This window comes from Phalacrocorax carbo, chromosome 4 (genome assembly GCF_963921805.1).
Source record: "Phalacrocorax carbo chromosome 4, bPhaCar2.1, whole genome shotgun sequence".
In the NCBI taxonomy this organism is placed as follows: Eukaryota; Metazoa; Chordata; class Aves; order Suliformes; family Phalacrocoracidae; genus Phalacrocorax; species Phalacrocorax carbo.
The window spans coordinates 19,801,155-19,823,048 of record NC_087516.1 but is presented as its reverse complement, the minus strand read 5'-3'; the positions used below and the strand labels follow the sequence as shown (position 1 = coordinate 19,823,048).

The following is a 21,894-nucleotide window of genomic DNA, read 5'->3' as shown; positions in this document are numbered from 1 at the left end:
AAAATAACCAGTTTGAAAGCTGGATAGCAATATATTAGCTATCCAAGCACTTCATAACACAGATTATTTTTTTATATATAGTAGACCCTAACTAAGGTTCTCTTCTCATTCATTCTCCTATTTGCACTGCTAAAAATGTGTTTTAGGAAAGATCCATTCTTCAGTAACTGTCCAATGAACGTAAGGACAATCATATCACAGGTCCATCTATTTAAATGGCCAACAGCAGATATTTAGACAGAACGATGAGAAATAGGGCATGAATACTTCCCATGTAAAATACTCGGGAATTCTCATGTAGGAACATCTTGAGATAAAAGTTGTACCAGCACTACTACATTTAATAGCTTTCTCATTAATTCTCTAATACCTTTTGAACAAATTTTCATAATATTTTTGGTAATGAGCTCTGCCCTAAGAAGAAATATGTTTCCTGTTGTATATTAAAATGCAAAATCTCATTTTCTGGAATAGAAATCTCTGACTAAGAAGTGATAGGTATCTAAATAGAGATGTTTATTCTAATAAACTGTACTTATCTCTCAACTCCAGGAAAGATGTATGCCTACATGGAAAAGCTTAGCCAAACTGTATTATATATTAACTTAGTTTCTGCTATGAGAGATCTTGTATATAATCCTAGGAAAGGCATTTAGAATGCACATAATGGGCCTGAGTTATTTAAAACTCAATTATCTTGAAAAAGGGGAGATTTAAATTAAAAACTGTCTCAACGACAGAACACTAGCACAGTATTTTTTTATGATGTGCCTCTGTGGATTCAGTACATTTTCTCCTGAAAGGTTACTCCAAATGAAGCATGTGGCTTAGAAGTGATATCAAACCCAATGATGTTGTGTGCAATCTGCATGTGACGAATTTAAACTCACAATTTTCATAAAAGTCTGTTTATCCATCATAAAGGCCAAAATCCCTCCTTTTTATTTGTGAGTTTTTTTCCAGTAGAGTTGCTGTTATCTTTCATCTTGTACAATAAAAAAGCAGAATCAAAAAAACTACAGTAGCTACTTCTGATGTGGGGATTATGTTTTATATCTACAGATCATTTCCTAAGGAAAATCTCTAATGTGCAGGTGAGTAATAGTTGTCTCTAACTTTCTGGGCTCATAGATATGATTTGGAGATCAGAGACTGGTTAGTCTCTGCTTGCATAACTGAGGCAACCAGCAGCAAAGCTGGAGACTCCTGAGTTTTGCTTCAACAATGCAATAGTACTTCTATCTAAGCCAAGCAAATCCTCTACCTTTAACAAAAGTAATACTCCAAAGGGGGTTGTAGTAGGGACTTAATCATGACCTATGCAGGAGTAATACAACATCCACAGTGCCTAAATATTTAGGTTATCCTCTCTGAGGTAACTAGTAGTCACAAAACTTCCCACACAGTATCTTTCCTCTACTATTGTAGTGTTGCCATTGCTGATGCTGGGGGCTGGGTTCTAGTTACTTTTGAATCAAAGCACATCCCAGATACTGTGTGAGGATGTGAAATACTGGTTACATCCAGATTCCCTACAACTCGAACAAAGTGCTGCACCACTCATTCTGGCTACCCTCTTTCTAACACTGCATGTAAAGGTCCCATGTCTTCTGCAGCCCTTCCCCCAGGGACCATCGGAGAAGCCTATAGACGTCTAGCAGCTATTGCATGATCTTGCTCTTAATTTAATCTTTTAAATCAAAATCAAGACACTGGCAAGCAAGAAATCCACTCATATTTCTTTGTTTCAGAGAGGTGATGCTCTTCTGTTGCTGTACAGACCAGGCTCCTATTACCCTGGTTCCAGTAGAAATTTTCCCAACACAAACACTCAACTATGTTGTGTTGTATGTGTTATGTTCACTGAAGATACTTTTGAAGGCAGATTACAGAACATTTTGGAGAAAGAAAATGTTTCTTCGTAATGTTGCATTGGAAAACTGCTGGTTAAGAGCTGAAAAAAAGAAAAGTGCTCATTTGTGAATATTAAAGGATTAATGTGAAAAATGAAGTATAAACTTTCAGTAACAAGAAAGTACTCCTATAAAGTGGTCATTTCTATTGTCTAGAGGTGCCCTCAGACATCTTTCCTAAGAAATTGCGTGTGGCTGTACTTCTCATAATGTGAAGTTGTAAAACTGGCATTTAACTGGAACTTTATGGAATCGTACTTATGTATTCTGGACCTTTTAAAACTATACTAAAATCTGATAAAGACATTGTTCTATATCTTTATGATTCTAGGGGTTTCTGGGTATTTTTTTTTGTTTGATTATTTTTTGTTTTAAGCTTTGAATCCCTCATAGTATTCACAACAAATTCAGCTCGTTTTTAACCTTCTGCAGTGACTACTGCAAAGCTTCTTAAGTTTTACACTATAATGCAGTCAATGTATTTATAGTTCTTGAAAATGTCACATGGCAATGTTATGCCAGGGACAGCACATCTCAGACTCCTTAAGATGTCTGCATTGTTGTATTCTATTTGTAGAGGCATTTTTGTTAGCGGCAATGAAGAAACAGAGCTGCTGCTGCAGCTCTTTCAATAACATTCAAGCTTATAGTTGACCCAAGGGGCTCACATTATGACATCCATATTTAATTTAACAATAAATCATATTTTCATGGACTACAGTATTGCATTATAACCTCACTGTTTTATGTGCATGGGAATGCAGCAAAAGCAGGATAGTATGTATCTACAACACAGGCTAAATGGTTAGTTCATGAGAGCAAGGTCAAAGTGTACAGTGATGACAATATATAAAAGGTTTTATAACAACTCTTAGAAGTCTGAGGGAAAAAAGGAAAAAAAAAGCTGTCCAGAAGGGACTGCATTTAACATAAGGTGCATTTTTTTCAATCCTCTTAACTGCACCACCTTGCTTACTGTCAGTTTTAGTTCTGCTCTGCACTTCCCATTGCAGTCAGCATTCTCTGTATCTCATTTTCTTTTCTGCTTCATTCAAGCATATTTAAGGAGAAAATTAACACCACCTGAATCTTAAGCTTTACCCAGCCCTTCCTCCTTGCAATAATTTCTCCTATTTGCCCTGCATTTTTTACTGTTGACCTTCAAGTTGACTCCAAATTAAATGTTCGTATGTTTTCTATTTACTCCCAAATCTAGTCCTGCTTGTTCATATTTATTCTTGCTCATCTCCCTCTTATTTGCCTCTGCCCATATCACATCACATCATCCTCAACTTCTTTACTTTCTATTTGTACTAACTTCAACTCTCTTTCTGGTGACTATTTCTTGCAGCCCTCTGCAACTTAAAATTCATTTAATTCATTCTTTCCTCCCCATCAACATTATTAATAATCTTCTACAAGCCAGATTAAGGAATAACTTCATTTCTCTTCTCTTCATCCACCTCTGGCAATAGTTTACCCACTATTTGCACTCTTCTCCTCCATAGACTTTATGAATCTCTATTATCTCTTTTAGAAGGTTCCACTTTTCAAAATGAAGTCGTTTCAATTACCTTTCTATTGGCAGCCTTGATCTTTGGTCTAGATGTCATCCTTAACATACATTACATAAAATTAAGGAAGAGCAACCGCAGTAGAAAGCATTTCACTACCCTGATCCATGTTCTTTTTTTACCTCTCATCCAGCCTTCTGTTCATCATCTCTTTATGCATTGTATCTAAATTAGATTTTCAGTTCCTTGGGGTAAGGAGGCATCATTTTCATTTATCTGTAAAGCACCATGCATGCTTATGGCTCTGTAGAGATGCTAAATATGTATATCCACATTTATTAAAATATTGATGCTTTTATCTATTCATATAGTGCAGAGGCAACATGGCAGCAGTTGTATCCATTTAAAAACTATTTTCCATCTATAACAGACATACTGTGATCTATTTACAGTAGCTGCATGCTGTTCACTCTCTATTTCCTCATTCATATTTACGTTGCTTTTTCCGGTCTTATTAACTAAGACTGACAAAAAAATAAAAATCTCAAGTTTTCTCTGACAGCATCAAAAAATTCTTCTAAAACTAAAGCATAGGGGTAACATACAGTGGTTTTGTTACTCACCCATACTGTGTGATCACAATCTCAGTGGGTGAAGGTTGCTGTATCAACTCAAGACTGCTCCTGCTCTCCAAAATCTTGCAATTAAAATTGCCCTGATGATAGTAAAAATTTTAGTAATTTTGGGCAGCAGCATTCTTGCTACTTAGCTTGAGAGGCATTGAAGTATCTAATTTTCATAGTAGTAGAGCATAGCACTTTATAAAACACAAGGTCTTGTAAAGGAAAGCTCCTTATTATTTTGAAAATTTTGGCTGGCAAAATTAACATAATTAGTGCAAACATGTATTCTAAAGGCTAGGAGGGTTTTTAATGCAAAAAGATAAAATGAGGATACTATCAATCCAATTATAACACATTAAACTATTTTTATTAACAAGTGCAGTAACAGGCTGTAGATACACTATCCTTTGCAGTCAAGCATATTTGTTTCTTGGTTAGACAAAAAATTAACTAGGCATGCCCAAATCCCACAGCAAAATCCACACAGGCCCCTGCCATGACCCAGAGATCATTGCATGAATGAGCCTGTACTAATAATTTCAAAAGTTAGCTCAAAAGATATGGAATTATTATAGAGCAGACACTGTAAGCAGAGCAATTAAACTGTTCTGCTTCACATAACACTTAATAAATGGTTAAGCATTTAAGTGTTGAATAAAGTGAACATCTTTGATTATCCTGCTTTGCCACATATCTGAGCTGAAAACTTGAAATGGGTTGCTTATTCGTGGGTCAGTACATCAGGAGTCATCTTAAACTGTTTACTCAGAGTAGCAGGAGAGAAGTTACTTGGGGATGATGTTACTGGCATTTCTTCATAAAGTGCCTTACAGGTGATGGATTTAATATTTATATTACCTTTGCATACAGAGACCTGTTTCAACCAGTGTTTCACCATGCTTTTTACTGGATAAAATGATAAACGTCAACACAACTTAATGTCAAACTGCATATTTAACTAAACCTGTGTAAGGCTGCACTGATGACAGTCAGAACAAAGCTAAAAGCTTTGTTGGACTGAACAATGGCAAAGACTCATTTTACCCAACTTTTGATGTATCCCATATAGGCACCTACCTCAGAACTAGTCCCCTTCATTTACTTACTATGCATGAAGAGAAGTGTGTACATGAATGCGCTAAGGTGTGATTCATCAGACCTACTCTAAATGTTTACTTCAGGATAAGCCATTGCACACTGTAAAACAACTAGATTTGGTAAATTAATCCCATTTCATTAAACAGTGAGAATTGAATGTTTATTCATTTCTTTACATCTTCAGTGAAAGTCAATTCCAGATATCCTGTCTACGGCCTTTTAAGTAAACAAAACAGGGTCAATGGCCTGACTCAGACACCATCCCTCAATAGTCCATGGACCTTAATTTTTACTCCTTGACAAAACTTCTGCCTGATGCCAACTCTTACTCTCCAAACACGGCTTGGGGCCAGATATGGCACAGCCCAGGAAGTGCTCTCCAAAGACAGCTAGAAGGTAGTCTGCCTGCTTCAGATAGAAGGAGGCCCTAACGGTTGGTTTCAGTGCCAGAAAATGGTCTTTTGCACCTTCTACTTGAAGAAAAAATATTAATGGGAATGGTTGACAAGTCTAAATTGCAACTTTAAATGAAAAGGAAGTAGAGAGAAAGGGAGATTTTAAGTGAATATTTTAATGAAAGTAAGGATAAAATAAAGAATATAAACACAGCACAAGTAAAAAAGAAGCACACAGATGGAAGAATGGCTACAAAAAACTATCAAACTATGATATGACATTCATGATTGCGATAACTTTGGACAGATATAACAGGGACACTAGCTATTATCTAAATGAACTGGCATTTTAAAATACAGTTCCTTTGATATGTAACAAGAAGATCTACTCCCTGTAAATTACCTCAGCGAATACTACCAACAGAAGTAAGGTAGGGAATGAATTTCTGGTAGATTGGAAATTGGACCAACTTTGTTTCTATCATAACTAATGGTAAAGCATCTTCTGAAAAAAACAGCTTCACTGGTGCTGAACGCCTTTGGCCATCCTGACATAAAGGCAGGAGCTGATCTATAATGGCTTAACGGCCATTTCACAGGAATTAATTATTACACCGACTTCACTGTGCATGGGGGGTTGTATTCTGTAAGGATATTATAAGATGTAATGGTCAGGTTTTCAGGTGCACTCAACTTTACAACCTTCGCAATGAGAAATATGAACGATGACCACTTTTGAAGATCAATGTGGTTGCTTTGCTCAACTAAGAGATACGGCCCTACAAAACTGAGTTTAGAAATAATGTATGGATGGATCACCTTTTCATCTGTTTCCACCCCAGGATGGGGGGGAGCTGGATTAAAGCTACTTGCTTTCCTTTCAGCTAAACATTTTTTTTCCTAATCGTATTACTTTATGCCAATTTACATGAGTTTTAGCTTCAAGAATCATTGGTCATTGCTGAATGCAAATAAGCACAAAGTAAAATTATATTAAGTTTGCACAATTGATCTTTCATCATTTTAAATGGTACCTTTTAAAATTTCCTGTAAAATCAGCCTGAAATACTCCCATCGTTGACTGTCATCAAGTAGAGCAAGGTCATTTTGGGAAAACCCCTTCTCAGTGATGTAAATTATAGGGTTATTATATGTATCCTAGAAGAAGAGAGCAGAAGTTTTATTCAGAACAGATGTAAGAAAGCCCATAAAATCAGATGCATTACCCTCTATCTTTTCCAAGCTACAAACTAAAACTAGTTTTCATCAAATTGCACTGACCCTATTAACTTAATTTTCCATGAGCTGACCTTTTATGACTAACAATGGAAAAGCAAAACTGTGCAAATATCCATGAAGACAGTGAAATGACTTATTTTAATGAGAAGACTAAAATATCTTTCCTGCATTAGCATCTGCTTATTGTCACTGCTCTTTAACCCCTTGGTACTGGCAGTCACCACACATCCCATTGCCAGGAGTAGATGCATGCCAGGAAAGTCTTACTGCTGGCATCAGAAAGACCATTTCTGGAGTTCAAAAGATGATATAACACTGGTGTATCATTTCAAACTGTAAAATAGCTATCAAGTACAAAGACAATAGGAAAATACTAAAGCTTCTACTCTTTATAGCCAGCATGCAAAAATTAAATTACGAATCCCAAGGTGACTTGTTTATTTATATATTGTACAATGTCTTATGCCATCCAGATGGGCTCTGAAAAAAATTTGGATTCTCAGATCCCCTTATTGGCCAGCTAATAGTGGTAAAATGGTCCTGTGAGCCTTGGGTCATTCCTTGATATAATGCAGAAGTCAATGCAAACCCCACAGTACTACAGGCAGGCATAAACTCCCAGTTGCAATAGGCCAAGAAGGATCCATTATTTGCTCAGCTTCACAGTCCATTGAAACACTTAGCCTCTTGTCTGTATTTTCTTCATCTTAAATTTAACAGTTCAGGGCAAAGAAGTCAGCAATACCCACGATCATAATTTTTTTCCTCTTCAGTGAGTTCCAGAAGCCTTGATGATAAGTAACCCTGCTTTGAATGCATTGCAGAAATCCAGGACTTCATGATGGCTGGATATTCACCATCAGCAAATACTGTCCTGACAAACCCATCTAAGGTAATAAACAGGTACCCTTTAGCTGCTTTTTGATCTGCTACAGAATTCAAAGAGGTTCTACCAATCTGAGTTCAGAGCTATAGACAGAAGTCTATGTTATTTTCTCCAAATACGTTATTGCAACTATGTCAGGCTTTAGCATGAGCTTTTATCACATTATAAGCCACCTTGTAAGCTCTGGTACCAATGCTAGACTTTTTTCACAACCACCTATAGCAGCAACATAAGGCTTATTAATAGTGATCACTCAGTCTCCAAATGTTCTGAAGTAATACTTTGCATTAATATCAAAGGTCTCAATGATCCTTTCAGATCTCCAGCCACCTTCATCTTCTAAGAACTGAGGTAAGCCAAATTGATACAGTGAGCAGGATGCCATTTCCCAGGTTATTAATGATTTTGCTATAATAATTGACTCCTGAAAATATTAAAAGAAACAAAAAAGGGTTAACAATAACTTCATTACCTTTTAACACATGAAGAAACCTTACTGCACATTTTCTCTGTTAAGAGATGTAAATATTTCCTCTCAACTGCATGCTGACTACTGTTACAAGACCCCAGAGTTGGCAAAAATGCTCAGCACACAAAATCTTCCAACCAGGCACATAAAATGAAATGAGGATGCAAATTTTCAAAATAGATCAGTGGACAGCAACTCCCCAGGAGAAACATAATTCTGATGGGTGCTAGTCACGTGAAAATATAATCCTTTCATTTAAATGACTGAATGGCAGCCTGACTGCATGTACAAGACGAAATCTTGTTGAAAAATCCTGACACTTGAGAGCCTGGCAGGCAGATATGTCCTAATGAAAGCATTTATCCCCTTGAGAACTGTGTCTTTTGAAAAGTTTAGTGCCCCACTCAGCAACGTAACTAAGCTGTTCTTTCATGATTTGAACTTAGTTAGCTGGGTGAGATGTTTTCTCTAGTGTTCCATTCTCCATCACTCTCTGTGCCAGCATCAAGGCAAAGAAGATACTGTCGATGCAATCAATATTTTGCAGTGGTGTGAATTCAATGGCTCTCTCATTAGCTGGGGTGTCTTACCAGATCTATATGACATTTAAGGCTTTTCATTGGACTCTAATAGATTTTAGATGGAGTTCAGGGCACTGGTCTCTTCAGCCAACAACTTGAACGGCTTGGCAATAGTTTATCCAAGAAACTGTCTTCCTTTTACGCTGCCACTGCTGCAGACTGCTCGGTCCCTCTAACTGCAAGGAGGAATTAGCTCACCTTTCTAAAAGCTCATGACTTCCAACCTTTCTCACTCCCCCTTGATAAGACAGAGATCAACTTTAATTTCCTGGATGTGTTGTTGAAGCTGGCCAGTACTGGGGATGTATTTCTCGAAGCTTAAAATGAATTCACCTTCTGTTCAGATTTAGCAGCGGCTGACATGAATATGTTTCCTAAAGGACTATTTTTATGCTGCTGAGAGGTCACTATAAGTTTAAATATCAGGATACCTTAAGCTCTTATATAGGAATTTTTAATTTTGCTTACATCCAAACACAACTATGCTGCTTTTAAGCCTTCTAAAAGCATTAGATATTGAAAAACACATCACAAGCTCTGGTTCAAAGAGTATCAATTAGTTCACTCTTTTACTTGAACTATCTGGTTTAGTGTGGTAATTGGAAAAGGCCAACAGTGGCCTTGAATTATTACTTGTTAAGCTAAGAGGCTCCAGCCAGGAACAGGTCTCCGTCATGCTGGTGGAATGTAGAAATCAGGCAGCCTTTGCTTCAGACACTTGGGCTAAACATACCAAAGTTAAGAACCTTAGAAACCTAAAATTCATATAAATATGAATTTTACATACATACCCTAATAAGACATAGGTGCTTATGAAATGTCTATCCCAAGGCCTTGCTGTATTGAAACCCAGAACTGAGAAAGGTCTAAAGAAGTTGAGAACACAGCAGAAAGGATGAGGAGGAAGACTAAGTTGCAAAGGTTAACAAAATGTATGCTTAGGTGGTTATGCATGGTTTAGATTATTATTATTAACAGTTTCTGAACCAGAGATATTGTTTAAACCAAAGCAGGAAATTTCTTCAATAGTAAATATGTCTGTACTATATTGTACTAAAACTTCCCTGGTATTTTCAAGTTCAGCTTGCTGTGTATTGATATTTAAAAACGCCAATATAGAACCCCATACAACCTTCTTGAAAGGACAGTATTAGACTTCAAATTATCCTAACTTCAAATGACTGATCGTAAGGGTTTCTGTTGAATGGCTTTTTTAAGACAACATTTACTGCTGCAATCAATTATGAACCCCAGATTTAGATAGTGCCTTCTTGTAAACAAACAGGTGTACACACATCCTTTAGCACAGCAAGACTCAATAAGTTTGTTTACAAAGTAATTCACAATAAATCTCACAGATAGTTTGCTTTTCCTTCCGAACGCAGCACCAGAAAAACATATGAAATTCTGAGGAGATATGTGCCTGTGCCTGAGAATGTACCCATGTAAAAGAGGAAGGAATATACAAGAATTGCCAATTCTGAAAAGAAAATTCTTGCAACTTCCAAGAGCAATTAGGAGCAAATATGGTTTGTTACTGTTACTTTTGAACAGGGACCTATTTTACTTCAGTGGGACTGGGTGTGTGCTAACTGTTTGCTGGTGGGACTCGAAGGTTTACCACAAAAGCTTAAAATGGGAAAAAAGAAATCCTTTGCTGGTACAGGATCCTGTGCTACTACGCTTGGAGTAATGCTTGCCTAGAAGACAATAGCATTTCGCATTGTAATTTTTAGATTATAAATTACTTAGTACAACATATAACATTTAAGTGCAACTAGCTATCATTCATTTTTTACATCTCAATTAAACACCAATACTGGAAAAGATCTATGCTTTGTGTTAGGAAATTAAGAGAAATAGAACTGCATCCCTGAAAAAAAGTAAATGTCAAGTCAAATTTCCAGCTTGTCTCATACCTTCCAGAGCTGCCTGATTTAGCTTCTATGGCTGTATCTGTGGGACAGCTAGAAGCAGAAATGCAGAAGAAAACGCTCTTCTGAGAACGTGTGTATATAATGGTTTTGTGGAGACACTCTAAAGTTTTGGGATTACAGACATTAAGGAGCATTTTTTTCACTGGAAACTGGAGGGTTGTTCTTTTCTCCTTTCTGTTATCTTCTCTCCCCATTCTGATTCCCTACCTTCATGCTGAAGTGATGCATAACATCAAACTCTCCCAGACTCACTATCCCCATGTCTACTACTTCAGCCTCCCTCCATGCTGACACCTAGTGTTTAGCAGCTAACTTGTTCTCCTCAGGGCACCCTCTAGGGTAACAATAATTATGCAAAAATATTTTAAAAACAAATTTGGTGTAAGTTTTAACCTAAAACCTGACATGTCTTAGGAACAATACGCCTACAACATCCCTGCTTTAAAAGACCCTACCCCCACTGAATTAGAAACAGAATGGTTTTAAAGGTTTTCAAATGTCCTATGTCTTAGGTGTGAAATTGGTAGTGAATCAGTTGGTGTGAATGATTTTATTTGAAAGGACATTGCTCTAAGCTTTCTAATTCTTCACATGCTCTTTGTAAAAATGTTTATATAGAAGATGATGGCCTTTCCATGCTATGCAGTTACAATTGCTTCAACAGATCACTGCACAAGAGAAGTGAACTCCTGCCTAATGAAAGCTGGCCTACTTGGAGTTCCTCCAATGCCCTTTCGCTAAATGTAAAGTTCATAATATTAATCAGACAACTGCTTATACTGGGGATCAAGTGAACATTTTCTGAAATTACAGCTGGGTTTTGTGAAAATGTTAGCTTTCCTTACCAAGAGCATTCAAAATGACTGCTTGCTATCTCCCACTCTGATGTCTAAATAACAAAGTCCGTTCAGAAGGCAGCTCTGTGGGGTTGTACAGCGCCTGCAGCCCCAGCTGAAGGAATATCAGCACAGGAAAGAAACCACCAGGACAGAGCCAAATTTAAATTCAACACTCCACAAAAAGCATTCCTAGGGAAGGGCAAGCTGTGCCAGTGAAAGTGGGCCGCATATTGTAAATTTTGGTGGCAAAGGAAAGGCTCCATTCAAGCCTCTCCAGGATGCTGGCATGGTTTTTGCAGTCATGCTCTGCAGGGGAAAATGGCTGGTTGGTCTGTTTAAAGCAGATTCACCAGCCCCCACCCCCCCCACCCCCTTTCTGAATTCTTGAAACAAAAGCTTCTCCGCTCTCTGGTGAAAACTGTAATCTGCAGAATGCAGAGGACAGGCTGCTGCCTATTGAACAGCCAAACTCTACATGACCAAAATTCTGCAGAAAAATATTGCTTCTGCTGGTATCTTCCTCATACAGATCAGGATAACCTGAAGAGTATTTTCTAAGAAATCCTTTCCTTTTGTAGCCTTCCGTCTTTACAATCTTCAAACCAGTGGAAGAAAACAGTTGCCAAGGCAAACACTGCCCCAGAAGAACAAAGATATATATCTTCTCAGTACAACTGAGATTCAGAAGAGTAGCAGACAGAATTGAGATTCAGAGGTTCATCCAAATCTACTTTGCCTTTTTCTCCTTGGAACATTATCCCCCCAGCATATGAGAGACCTCAGCCAACTACTTTGATTCTCCCATCCTTTCTGGTTCAGCTTCAGTTGCTTTTGTTCTTTACAATTCTCTTTATTTCTTCTTTCTTCCGTTCCCTGTGTTCTGCAGGCAAAGCTGCCATTTCCTATCTTTTCCTCATAAGTCCCCTTCACCTTTCCCCCAGTCCATACCAATGGAATTAAAATAAACAAATCAGAAGTGTAACAAATTTTATACCTTCTAGCAATCTAGAAAATTTTATTACTTCCAGCAATCTGGCCAGTTTGTTTATGTGTTTATGTGCTGCATCCGTTTTCACTTCTACACTGTCTGCTGAAATTGTGAAAACCCTTCTCTTTAGAGTGGGGACTGTCTTTTGTTTGTCAGAGAACTAAGCTGACTCTGAAGAATCCTCTCTAATTTGCTAAAGAAAATATCTGGGAAAGCTATGTCCCTCTTAGAGTAAAATAGTTGACGTGAAGTTCAGTACGTCAGAGTATACTGATAAACTATCTAAATGCATTTGCCAAATACTTGTCTATCGTAAGCCATCCAAAAATATCCTCGTGGCTAGGATGCCTGTAAGTATAAACATTCTGATGAAGCAAAATGATTTAGAGTTACAATTAAAATAACTGGAGTAAGCAAAAAGATACATAGGAAACATAATACTAATCCTATCCCAAAAGATTGTGCTATCCAAGGGGATCTAGAATATTAATTAGTAAGTTGTTGCAAACCTATAAAAAATCATCCCATAATTACTCTGAAAAAAGTTGCAATTTCAAAGCTACACTGCAGAATAGCATACTGGATTAATTATGCCAGACTGCAGCAATAACCTTGAATTAAAGCTGCAACCTTCTATTTTTAAGAAACAATTGCCTTTCTGGTTGATGAAACCTGTCGTCCCATCAGGTAACAGACGTGACCAGGAAAGAGAAAAGCGATAATGAGTCAATCCAAGCTGTTTGATACATTTCAAATCTTCCTCCCACAGAGTGTAGCTGCCACAAGCTACATCACCAGTCTGGTTCTTGAAAACTTGATCTCCTCCCTGATGGGTGAATGTGTCCCAGACATTAGGGCCCTTTCCATCTGCATTCCAGCCTTCTGCTTGAAAAACAAAACTTGGCCATTTTACTTTTGACATCAAAAGACATATGTCGAATGTAAATATTTATCACAAAGTAGGCACGAACCCCTCAAAATCCTATGAGCAAAATGAGCAGTATTTCTTCCTGCCTCGTTATATAATTTAAAGTAACTATGAACTTTCAGGCATTACTATATATTTGCATTAGGTTTTGCATTTATTCATATTTTTGCTTGCTACTAATTATTTGAAAATCCTGATTTAAAAAGCATTCGGAGTTCTGACACTCTTCATACTTCCTCAGACAAAAATCAGATGTTTGCAACTCTTGAGATATTACAGGTTTTCACAAAGGGCATTTTCTAATGCAGCTTCCATCCATAAATGTAAAAGATCAGTCCATATCAAAGAAAGCCTTTAGGGTATGAGAAATACATTCAACAAATAGGCACTTATGGCTTTCTGGATGTCCTTTGAAAATCCTGACAGTCTGTTAAAAAGAAAGGAATGCCATTATGAGCCATGGCCCTAGGCATATACAAGCTGAATTAATAACACAGCTCTGCAAAACTGCCTTTTGCTTAGCCAAACGTTCACAGAAATGAATTTTGAATGCTCAAAATCCCTGCACCATTTTCTTCACTTCCATCATTTTGGGAAATTTCTTTGCAATCCAAAATTGAGATAGACAGATTACCTCTAAAATATTCAGAATTTAACTGTTTTTTGAGATTGCACAGTACTAATATTACATAGTATTTAAACCAAATGAATGCACCTTTCTTCATGACAAGCTTCTTTGTCTTTCCAGAGCAATGCTGTAACTGGGGCAAACATCTCATTTTTAATGTGAAGAGCTTTGTAAACTTATACCCCTGCAAAGTGTAATTTTATCACAAAATTCCAAATAAACCAAAATGGCCAACCTCATTTACCAGCAAGGTGTTGCAGAGCCCCAGTGAATGCACTGTTCCAGGGTTACTCTTTAAAAACTAAAATGACATTGTGTGTTAAAATCATGTATAAATTAAATATCAGTTGGGTTGTAAGATTGATAACTATATAATAGCTACATATCAATCCTCAATAAAAGTGTTTTAATAATCAATTAGTATCATAGAAATTAGAGATGGAGGAGAACTATTAGGAGGTCATTGAGTCCATCCCCTGCCAACACAAAATTGCTCCCTTAAGTATATTCAGTACTTAATACACATCTGTCTTATTAAATCTAAGTTTAATGCAAGGTTAAGCATATTGAAGACACTTAATTTAAAACATTACTAAAATTTGTAATATCACTTCTGTAACCTAGCTTTTCAAAGCTCATTGTCACATTTCATGTTCTTTACAGAATTTTATTGCAGCACATGAACACTTATACATCTACATTTGGTTGGTCAGTAAATTAAACTGTTATATGGGACAACCTTCAAAGTAGGTCAAATTTTAGATCCAGACAGTTTGAGTTTCTTAAGCTCAGATTTTATCACAGACTTTGAGCTCTGTCTGTACAAACCTTGGAAAAACGTAGTACTAAAAGTTTTCTATATCCTGCTTCTTATTTCAAATGTGGCTGCTGAAATAAATAGTCATTTTAGAGAAGTGCAAGAAATAACAAATAACAGTAATTCTTTGGTGGTACCTAGAATTTAGAAGCCTTTAAAAGCAGGCTCCTGCACCACAGCGATATGATATAGCTCCTCTTTTACTATGGTGGGAGCGAAGGGAGGTCAAAAGCTGCCGTAATGGGCAGCTAGCACACCTTCATTTAAGAATCAGCAGCTAGAGCAGATGCTGAATGATTTCTTTCTTCTCCAGTAAAGAAGTTGGGAGGAAGGGGAAGAAGCATTTGATTTTCAAGAGTATGACAGCACTACTCCAGTGGTCATTAGCCACTATGAAGCCCTGACGGGCTGTGGCAAACAGACCCACTTTCATGCATTCCTCATGCTGTTCGAAGAGCCTCTCTGTACAGTGCAGAATATCTGAGCTAGCTAAATAAAGTATAGGAAGCAATCTAACCAAGGCAACAGAAAGCTCTACATACACTGATGTATCCTGCTGAGCCACAATTAGTCTGCACGGAGCTCTGCTCTGCTTCAACGAACTGAGCTTGCACCTCTAAGCTTGCTCAGAAACCTCCACGCTACACAGCAGTTCACAGTGTAGACATACCCTGAGTTTTAACGACCTTCAGGGCCAGGAAGGAATACTGATGGGGAACTGGTTTTACATTTCAAATCATATATATTGTATATGTCATATATATCATTACATAACAAGTCATCAAATGATCAATATAAACTATTGTGAAACGTGATGCATGTTCCCATTCTCTGCAATTATTACAATGGAGTAAGATAGAATGTTTTCCCTTTTAACTGAAGCTAATGATGCAGGAATATAACTGATCAGAGTATTTAAGTTTTCATGTACTTTTCCAAGTTAGCCAAGTTAGCTTTTTTTCGAATTCAATTGTGCTTTCACCTTTCAGAGCAAAATTTTCTTGGCCTGATCTCTGCCCAGAAGGTAAAATTTTGTTTGAATTAATGGAGTTCAACTATTTGGCATATGAAAGAAGGGAAGAAAGCCAGCTAGTTTTACCTTTATGAGAATTTTTTGCAACTTTTCCTTCTCTCTCAAAAAAAAAAAAAAATCAAGCGGAGAGTTGAGATTTAGCATAGAAATGGGCCTCAGTAAGAAGAAGTGCTTTTGAGTGTTCTGGTGCAAATTGATTTTGATTTGACTGAGTCATGAACCTTTGAAATCTGCACTTTGAGCATGCAGAGTACAATTGGTATGATTTTTTAGCACTTTGAAATATACAGAGTGGAGAAGGTTGCACTGTGCATAAATACATAGCTGACAGTAAAAAATAAAGCAGGCTGTCAGCCCTTGCCTCATCCACTGTGTATCTTGTGATATGTGCAGCGACTGAGTTTGGACTCTACAAGAACTATTGCTTCAATCATGCTGCCTCTAAATCGGAAGCGCACAGCTTCCAAAGCTTTCAGGAGGAGGAATTCCCTGTTGAGTTTCTTACTTCTGTGGGAAAAGGGTCATTTGAGTAGTGTCTAGACCACATTATAGATTTTTTTTTTTTTACATTTCTCCCACTCAGAAGCCTTAGGAAATTTCATTAAAAATAGATTAAGAGAACATTAAAGTTGCACATCTAGCCACTCAAAAGGCAGGAAATTATAATGTCATTCTATATGCACACACAATTCACATTTTAAAAATTAGTTAGTAGAGCTATGTGCATTGCAGGACTCAAGTTAGAAGCTGGCCCAGAATATTGATTCCCCGGGAACAGTGAGCTGTTCAGTCTATTAGGTGAAGCTAACTGAGCTCGTTAAAAGGTAGCAAGCATGGGCAAGTACCCTCACTTTCAGCAATAACCAAGAACTAAAGGCTACATCCTCAAAGACAATTTTAGATCTACAACTCCCATTTAGGTACTGAAATCAATGGGATTTAAGTGCCTGTATGCTGCAGGGTATAATATGAGAAAATCAGATCTATATGTATTTTAAAGGTCTCTAAACACACATTTATGAAGGGATAAAGTTGCAGGGGTTATGGCTATAGGTGTCCCTGTACCTTATGGGTTTGTATTCCCTACTCTGCCACATATTTTCATATCATGCTGGGCAAAGCACTTTATCAGTGCTTCCATTCAGTTGGGAACATGACACATGCGCCTGGGGGAGGTCTTCCACAAGTCCAGCTGTTAACCTTTCAGTTCACTGCTTTTCATACTGTCTGGAGATTAACTCCTCACTGAGGACTCCCTGTGAGTATCAATGTCTGATGAGGTAGTTCTCCCATCAAGTTTTGGAATAGTCAATAGTAATGTGCTTAAATTAGCTCTAGAGAAAGGAAATACTCAAGAACTAGTAGGAAAATTACTTATTTCTGCTTTCCACCCCCACCCCCCCAATAGCTAGTGAAAGGTTCCTCCTCTATTTCCATTACCTAGCCATATTGCTGCAATTTGAAACACCTTCAACCCCCTTCTTTCTGCTTGGGTGAGAAGTGTTTAAACAGAAGTGCTACATGGATTTGCATCAGATGTAGCATTTATGTAATGAGGCAAAGATCAAACACTCTTCTTCCTGGATCCAGACTTTTCATTTACTTAAAACTTCCTTAACACTTTGGCAGCTAAAAATTGACACCTTCAATTTGATATGCCACTGTAGCTGCACCCCAAGCAAATCCAACTGGAAAAGCAATATCCTCTGGCACCGGCTGCAGAGGACAGGCGAATACACAGCATTATGCGATGCTATGGAGATGTGGGCTTCATTTGAAGACATAAGTTTCTGGCTCGATCACTCTTCCACTTGTTACAAGCAGATTCTATACTGAAGACAAAAATAAACCCTGTGCAGCTTCACACACTGGAAGGCAAGCCATGCACTTTGCATATCTCAGGATTAAAGCAGAGAGGTTCCGTCAGCTAACAGTGAAAGTGGAAAGGCAGCAGCGGAAATCTAGGGTGGTCACGGTAAAAGGGCATTAGTACACAGAACAGATCCCTGTTCCCCTTCACTTCCCTCTCACCCCCCACCTCCCTGCCGAAGGACTTTGTGGGCCTTCTACTCAACGTAAATCCTTCAGCCACCAGGCAAAAAGTCATTTCCACCCCTTTCAGTAAGCTTCAAAAACCAGCAGCACCTCTTCTTTTCTGGCACCAAATTTATATTTCTCTCTCCCCGCACCAAAACAACCAGCCTGCAGTAGGTGAGAAAGGTTGTTTTAGACATTATATGTTTAGCAGTGGAAACCAATGAGTAGAAGAGGAAGATTCCTACGGGAGTACAGACAGAACAGCTATCTTCCTCCTTCTTTAAAATCCCATGGATGCTCATTTTTTCTAGAGCAGCAATGACAACCTTATGGCATGTGTGCCAGAACCAGCATCTGCAAAAGAGCCCTCAGGTCTCTTCCTCTACCTTCTGTCAATGCTGTTACTGCTCGCCTGTCAGCAGGCTGAGAAGGGAGTAGCAGCAGGAGGACGAGTCAGGGTATGACTGTAACAAGTGGGATGGGCTGAGAGTAGTTTACTGTCCCTTCCCAGAAAACTACAACACCTGGCACACTAGATGGCACTACTGCGGTTTTTGGGTTTTTTCCCCCATTTACTATAATACTGTATTCACACTGATTTTGCCAAGGTCAGTATCTGCACTTATTGGACTGCTAGGCAATAACATTGATCGTTACAATCTTTTATTCTTGTTTACTTTTCTTGCACTTTTTTTGATTTTGAAACCTTTCTGGGTGAGGACCTACTCCTGCAAAGCATTATACATCTAAGTGATATTTTCTTTTGTAATAAAAATAAGACAAACCTTAACATATACAGAAAAAGCCAACACAGTTAATGTACATACTTTGCCAGAAATGCACACAATGAAAGAGTCAACTTCTTAGAAGAAAAAAATCCTTTGTAGAGACGCAGAGACGCTGATTTAATTCCAAAGTGCACATTGCAGAACCAGACAGTGCAGATGCAATGCAAAATAAATCAGGCTCTCACAGCAGGTATGCATTTCCTCAAGTGTCTTTCAAAGGAAAGGTAAAAGCCCCTTGAATACAAAGGAACAAAGGGGGAAATGAGGCACAACACACCAACTTGTTCCCAAAACACATGGCCTAGGCAAACATACATATCCTTTACGTGTTTTGTACAGATGACCAAAAACTGATACAATGAACTAGTTAATGTTCTCTGGTTGAAGCAGCCTCCTCAAGCTTTCATTTGTAAGAAGGTAAGCATTGGGCATGTTAACAGTAAAACTCATCAGGGACACCTTAAATAACGATTAATAGGTATTAATGGACCAAATTAATATGCAAAATTTTACATCAGTATATGTTATTGGTAGGTGCCTTTGAAAATATAAGTGACATGGAATCTTTTCCAGAAAATCATACAATTCAATTTCACAAGAGACATAATAAATATGTAACTCAATAATAGGGGGAGAGGGGCAGACAGGAGATAGTAGCAATAAAAACCCAATAAAAAGTTTTATAAAAATGCTTAACCATAAAAACAAGACTAAAAAGTGTCACTGCTGATTCCCTAGCAGGAATCAACAGAGACAGAGATGGGTTTTAGGAGAGTCTGAGTGGGAGGAAAATATTCCATAAGCAGTCTGGGGAAGAGTGAACAAAATTTGCCTCAGAGGTTAAGGCAGATTCACAGTAATGAGATAGCAGGCTATGTCAGATAAATAGGCAGATATTGAAAGATGCAGAGCTTCAAAATTCAGAGAAGCTGAGTTTATAGCAGCTAATCTCAAACACTTCTGGCAACCCAATTTCTAGATTTGTGACCCCACTTCTGGTTGTATTTCTGGAATCATGAACTCACTCCTTGTTGCAGTAGCAGGACTTGTAATTATATTTCCATCAGACCCACTGCATGTCATGGCCCTTAGGATGCACTTGCCTTCTTACTCTGATAATTTTCCCTACATCTAACAAATAACCTGACCCCAGCCCGAATTTCAGTATTTCACTGACCCATTGTTTTGTCCAAAACATGTAAGTACAAAACTATAAGTGGTCCCACTTCTACCTAGAGGCATTTTTTTTTCAGAGTAGGTTTAGTAGTTTTACATTTGCACTGACACAGAGTATACATAACTAAATGAGCTCAAGCCAAGTATTCCTAGGAAAAATTGAGCAGTTCTTGGATATCTAAATGTATTTGGATAAAGGTATTTTTGGCAAGTCAATAAAGACCAAGAGTAACTAGCCCTGATGCTAAGGGTTGCCAACCTAATTTTATAAAATGCTAGGTACTATATTAAGGTGAAGGATGAACAAGCTTTGGTGTTGGGTCCTTGAGTCATGTGGGATTAATTATTATCAGAGAAATTGCATCCTGTCAAAATGAGTTTTTCCTGACTGAACTGATGTTTCTTCATGACATATTATAAATATGTTTAATAGTATTTACTATTGGAATTTAGAAATTAAACTTTGAAGGGGTTGTGAAAATTAAAATATCTTTTCTGAAATTTTACACTGTGCAGGAACAGAAGAAGGATATAACTGTTTTGGAAGCAAGACTGTATGTCTCTGAAACAGCCAAAGAGAGAAGTTCACATATTCTGTGAGTTGTCTTTGAAATTGCTACTCATAAATTTAGCTTCCCTCCCTGGCAACATAATGGAACAGCTATTGAGAAAACAAATTTACTAAAGCACTTTGAAGTCTGCCAGACAAACTTGATTTTTTAATAGTAATACAAAATTAATGAATAGAGAGCAGAAGCTATACTGTCACGTGTCTGAATTTTAGCAGTTTACTGTTTTCTTAAGGATATTTTAGCACTGAGCTTAAGGCGTTCTCAATTAAGTTATGGAGACAGTTTCCACCTTACACTGTGGCTGCACTAGAGGACTCCTGACTTTGATCCTCTAAATTGAGCCTTAATTAGAAGCCTCTGCTGGATTGTTGATTAGCCTTTCTTGTCCCATCTCCAATGTGTCAAAATTCTGTTCCCAAACTTAAATCAAATTGGAAATGAACTATCATGTTGACTGAAATGAAGGGTGATGACAAACAATGAAGGGTAATGATAAACAATAACTTTGAAGGGAGGCATTTAGTGCAGTACACAAAGATTAGTATTACTTCTGATCTCATTTAATAGCTTCAATAATGAGCTAGAAGAGGGAGTAAATGGTACATTAATGAAATCTGCAGATCTATTAAACTAGGAGGAGCTGAACACACTGCTGAAAATGGAGAAATAATACAAGGGGTCACGGGAAGATTAGAACCACAGGCAGAATATTGCAGTGAGATTCAGTTTAGAAAACAGAAGAATAATATTTGGGTAAAAAAATCAACGGATGCTAACAGGTAAAAATCTGCAGAGCTGTAATGCTGGAACAGATTTAAAATTAAGAACATCAGGAAAATTAGGCAAGAGTCTGTAACTGAGCAGCAGGGAAAAACAGTGAAATTTGGGCAAAACTATTAAAGAATAAGCAAAGAAGTAGTGACACATCTTAAAGCAGCTCTCTTCTGCATTTAGTCTGGGCACTGGAAAAACAGACTATCAGTCACATGGTTAGAGATTTTGCAGCTATGGAATTTTTTCCTGGAAGAAAACTTAAAAGTAAGCCATCCATTTAACAAACAGAGTGTTGTCCTTCATGAAATGAATGACATAACAGTGAGCCACTGGGTAAAAGACCATAAAAGAGCATGAAACTGAAGAAATAAAATATTCTCCCACTGCTTCTGGTAATTGCATCATGCAGCTTGAATTTTTTGATATTGCTGAGGAAACTGCCAATGCAAAGCCAGCTGCTTTGAGCTTTCCAATACCAGATATATGTGCACAATATCTTGGGTAGCTAAAGCCAGTTGTGAGCAAGTTAATTCCAGCTGAAGAGCTCACACAAATTAATCTTGCTGGGGATAACTGTACACAAGCTATAGCAGAGCACCAAACTAACGTTACATCAAACCCTGTACCAGTAACAGTTTAGGCAATTCTGCTCAGCATAG

At 37.7% G+C, this 21,894-nt stretch overlaps 1 protein-coding gene across 1 annotated transcript in view; it reads right to left on the bottom strand.

Moving 5' to 3' along the window:
- Positions 1-6,566: 6,566 nt before the first annotated feature.
- The window catches only part of LOC104045513 (cytosolic beta-glucosidase-like), a 43,277-nt gene continuing 27,949 nt past the window's right edge, over positions 6,567-21,894 (bottom strand). Inside the window, 8 exon segments of the mRNA XM_064450786.1 lie at positions 6,567-6,701; positions 6,984-7,051; positions 7,501-7,543; positions 7,545-7,669; positions 7,885-8,045; positions 8,047-8,092; positions 13,137-13,364; positions 17,532-17,604. Coding sequence (XP_064306856.1) covers positions 6,567-6,701; positions 6,984-7,051; positions 7,501-7,543; positions 7,545-7,669; positions 7,885-8,045; positions 8,047-8,092; positions 13,137-13,364; positions 17,532-17,604 — 879 coding nt within the window.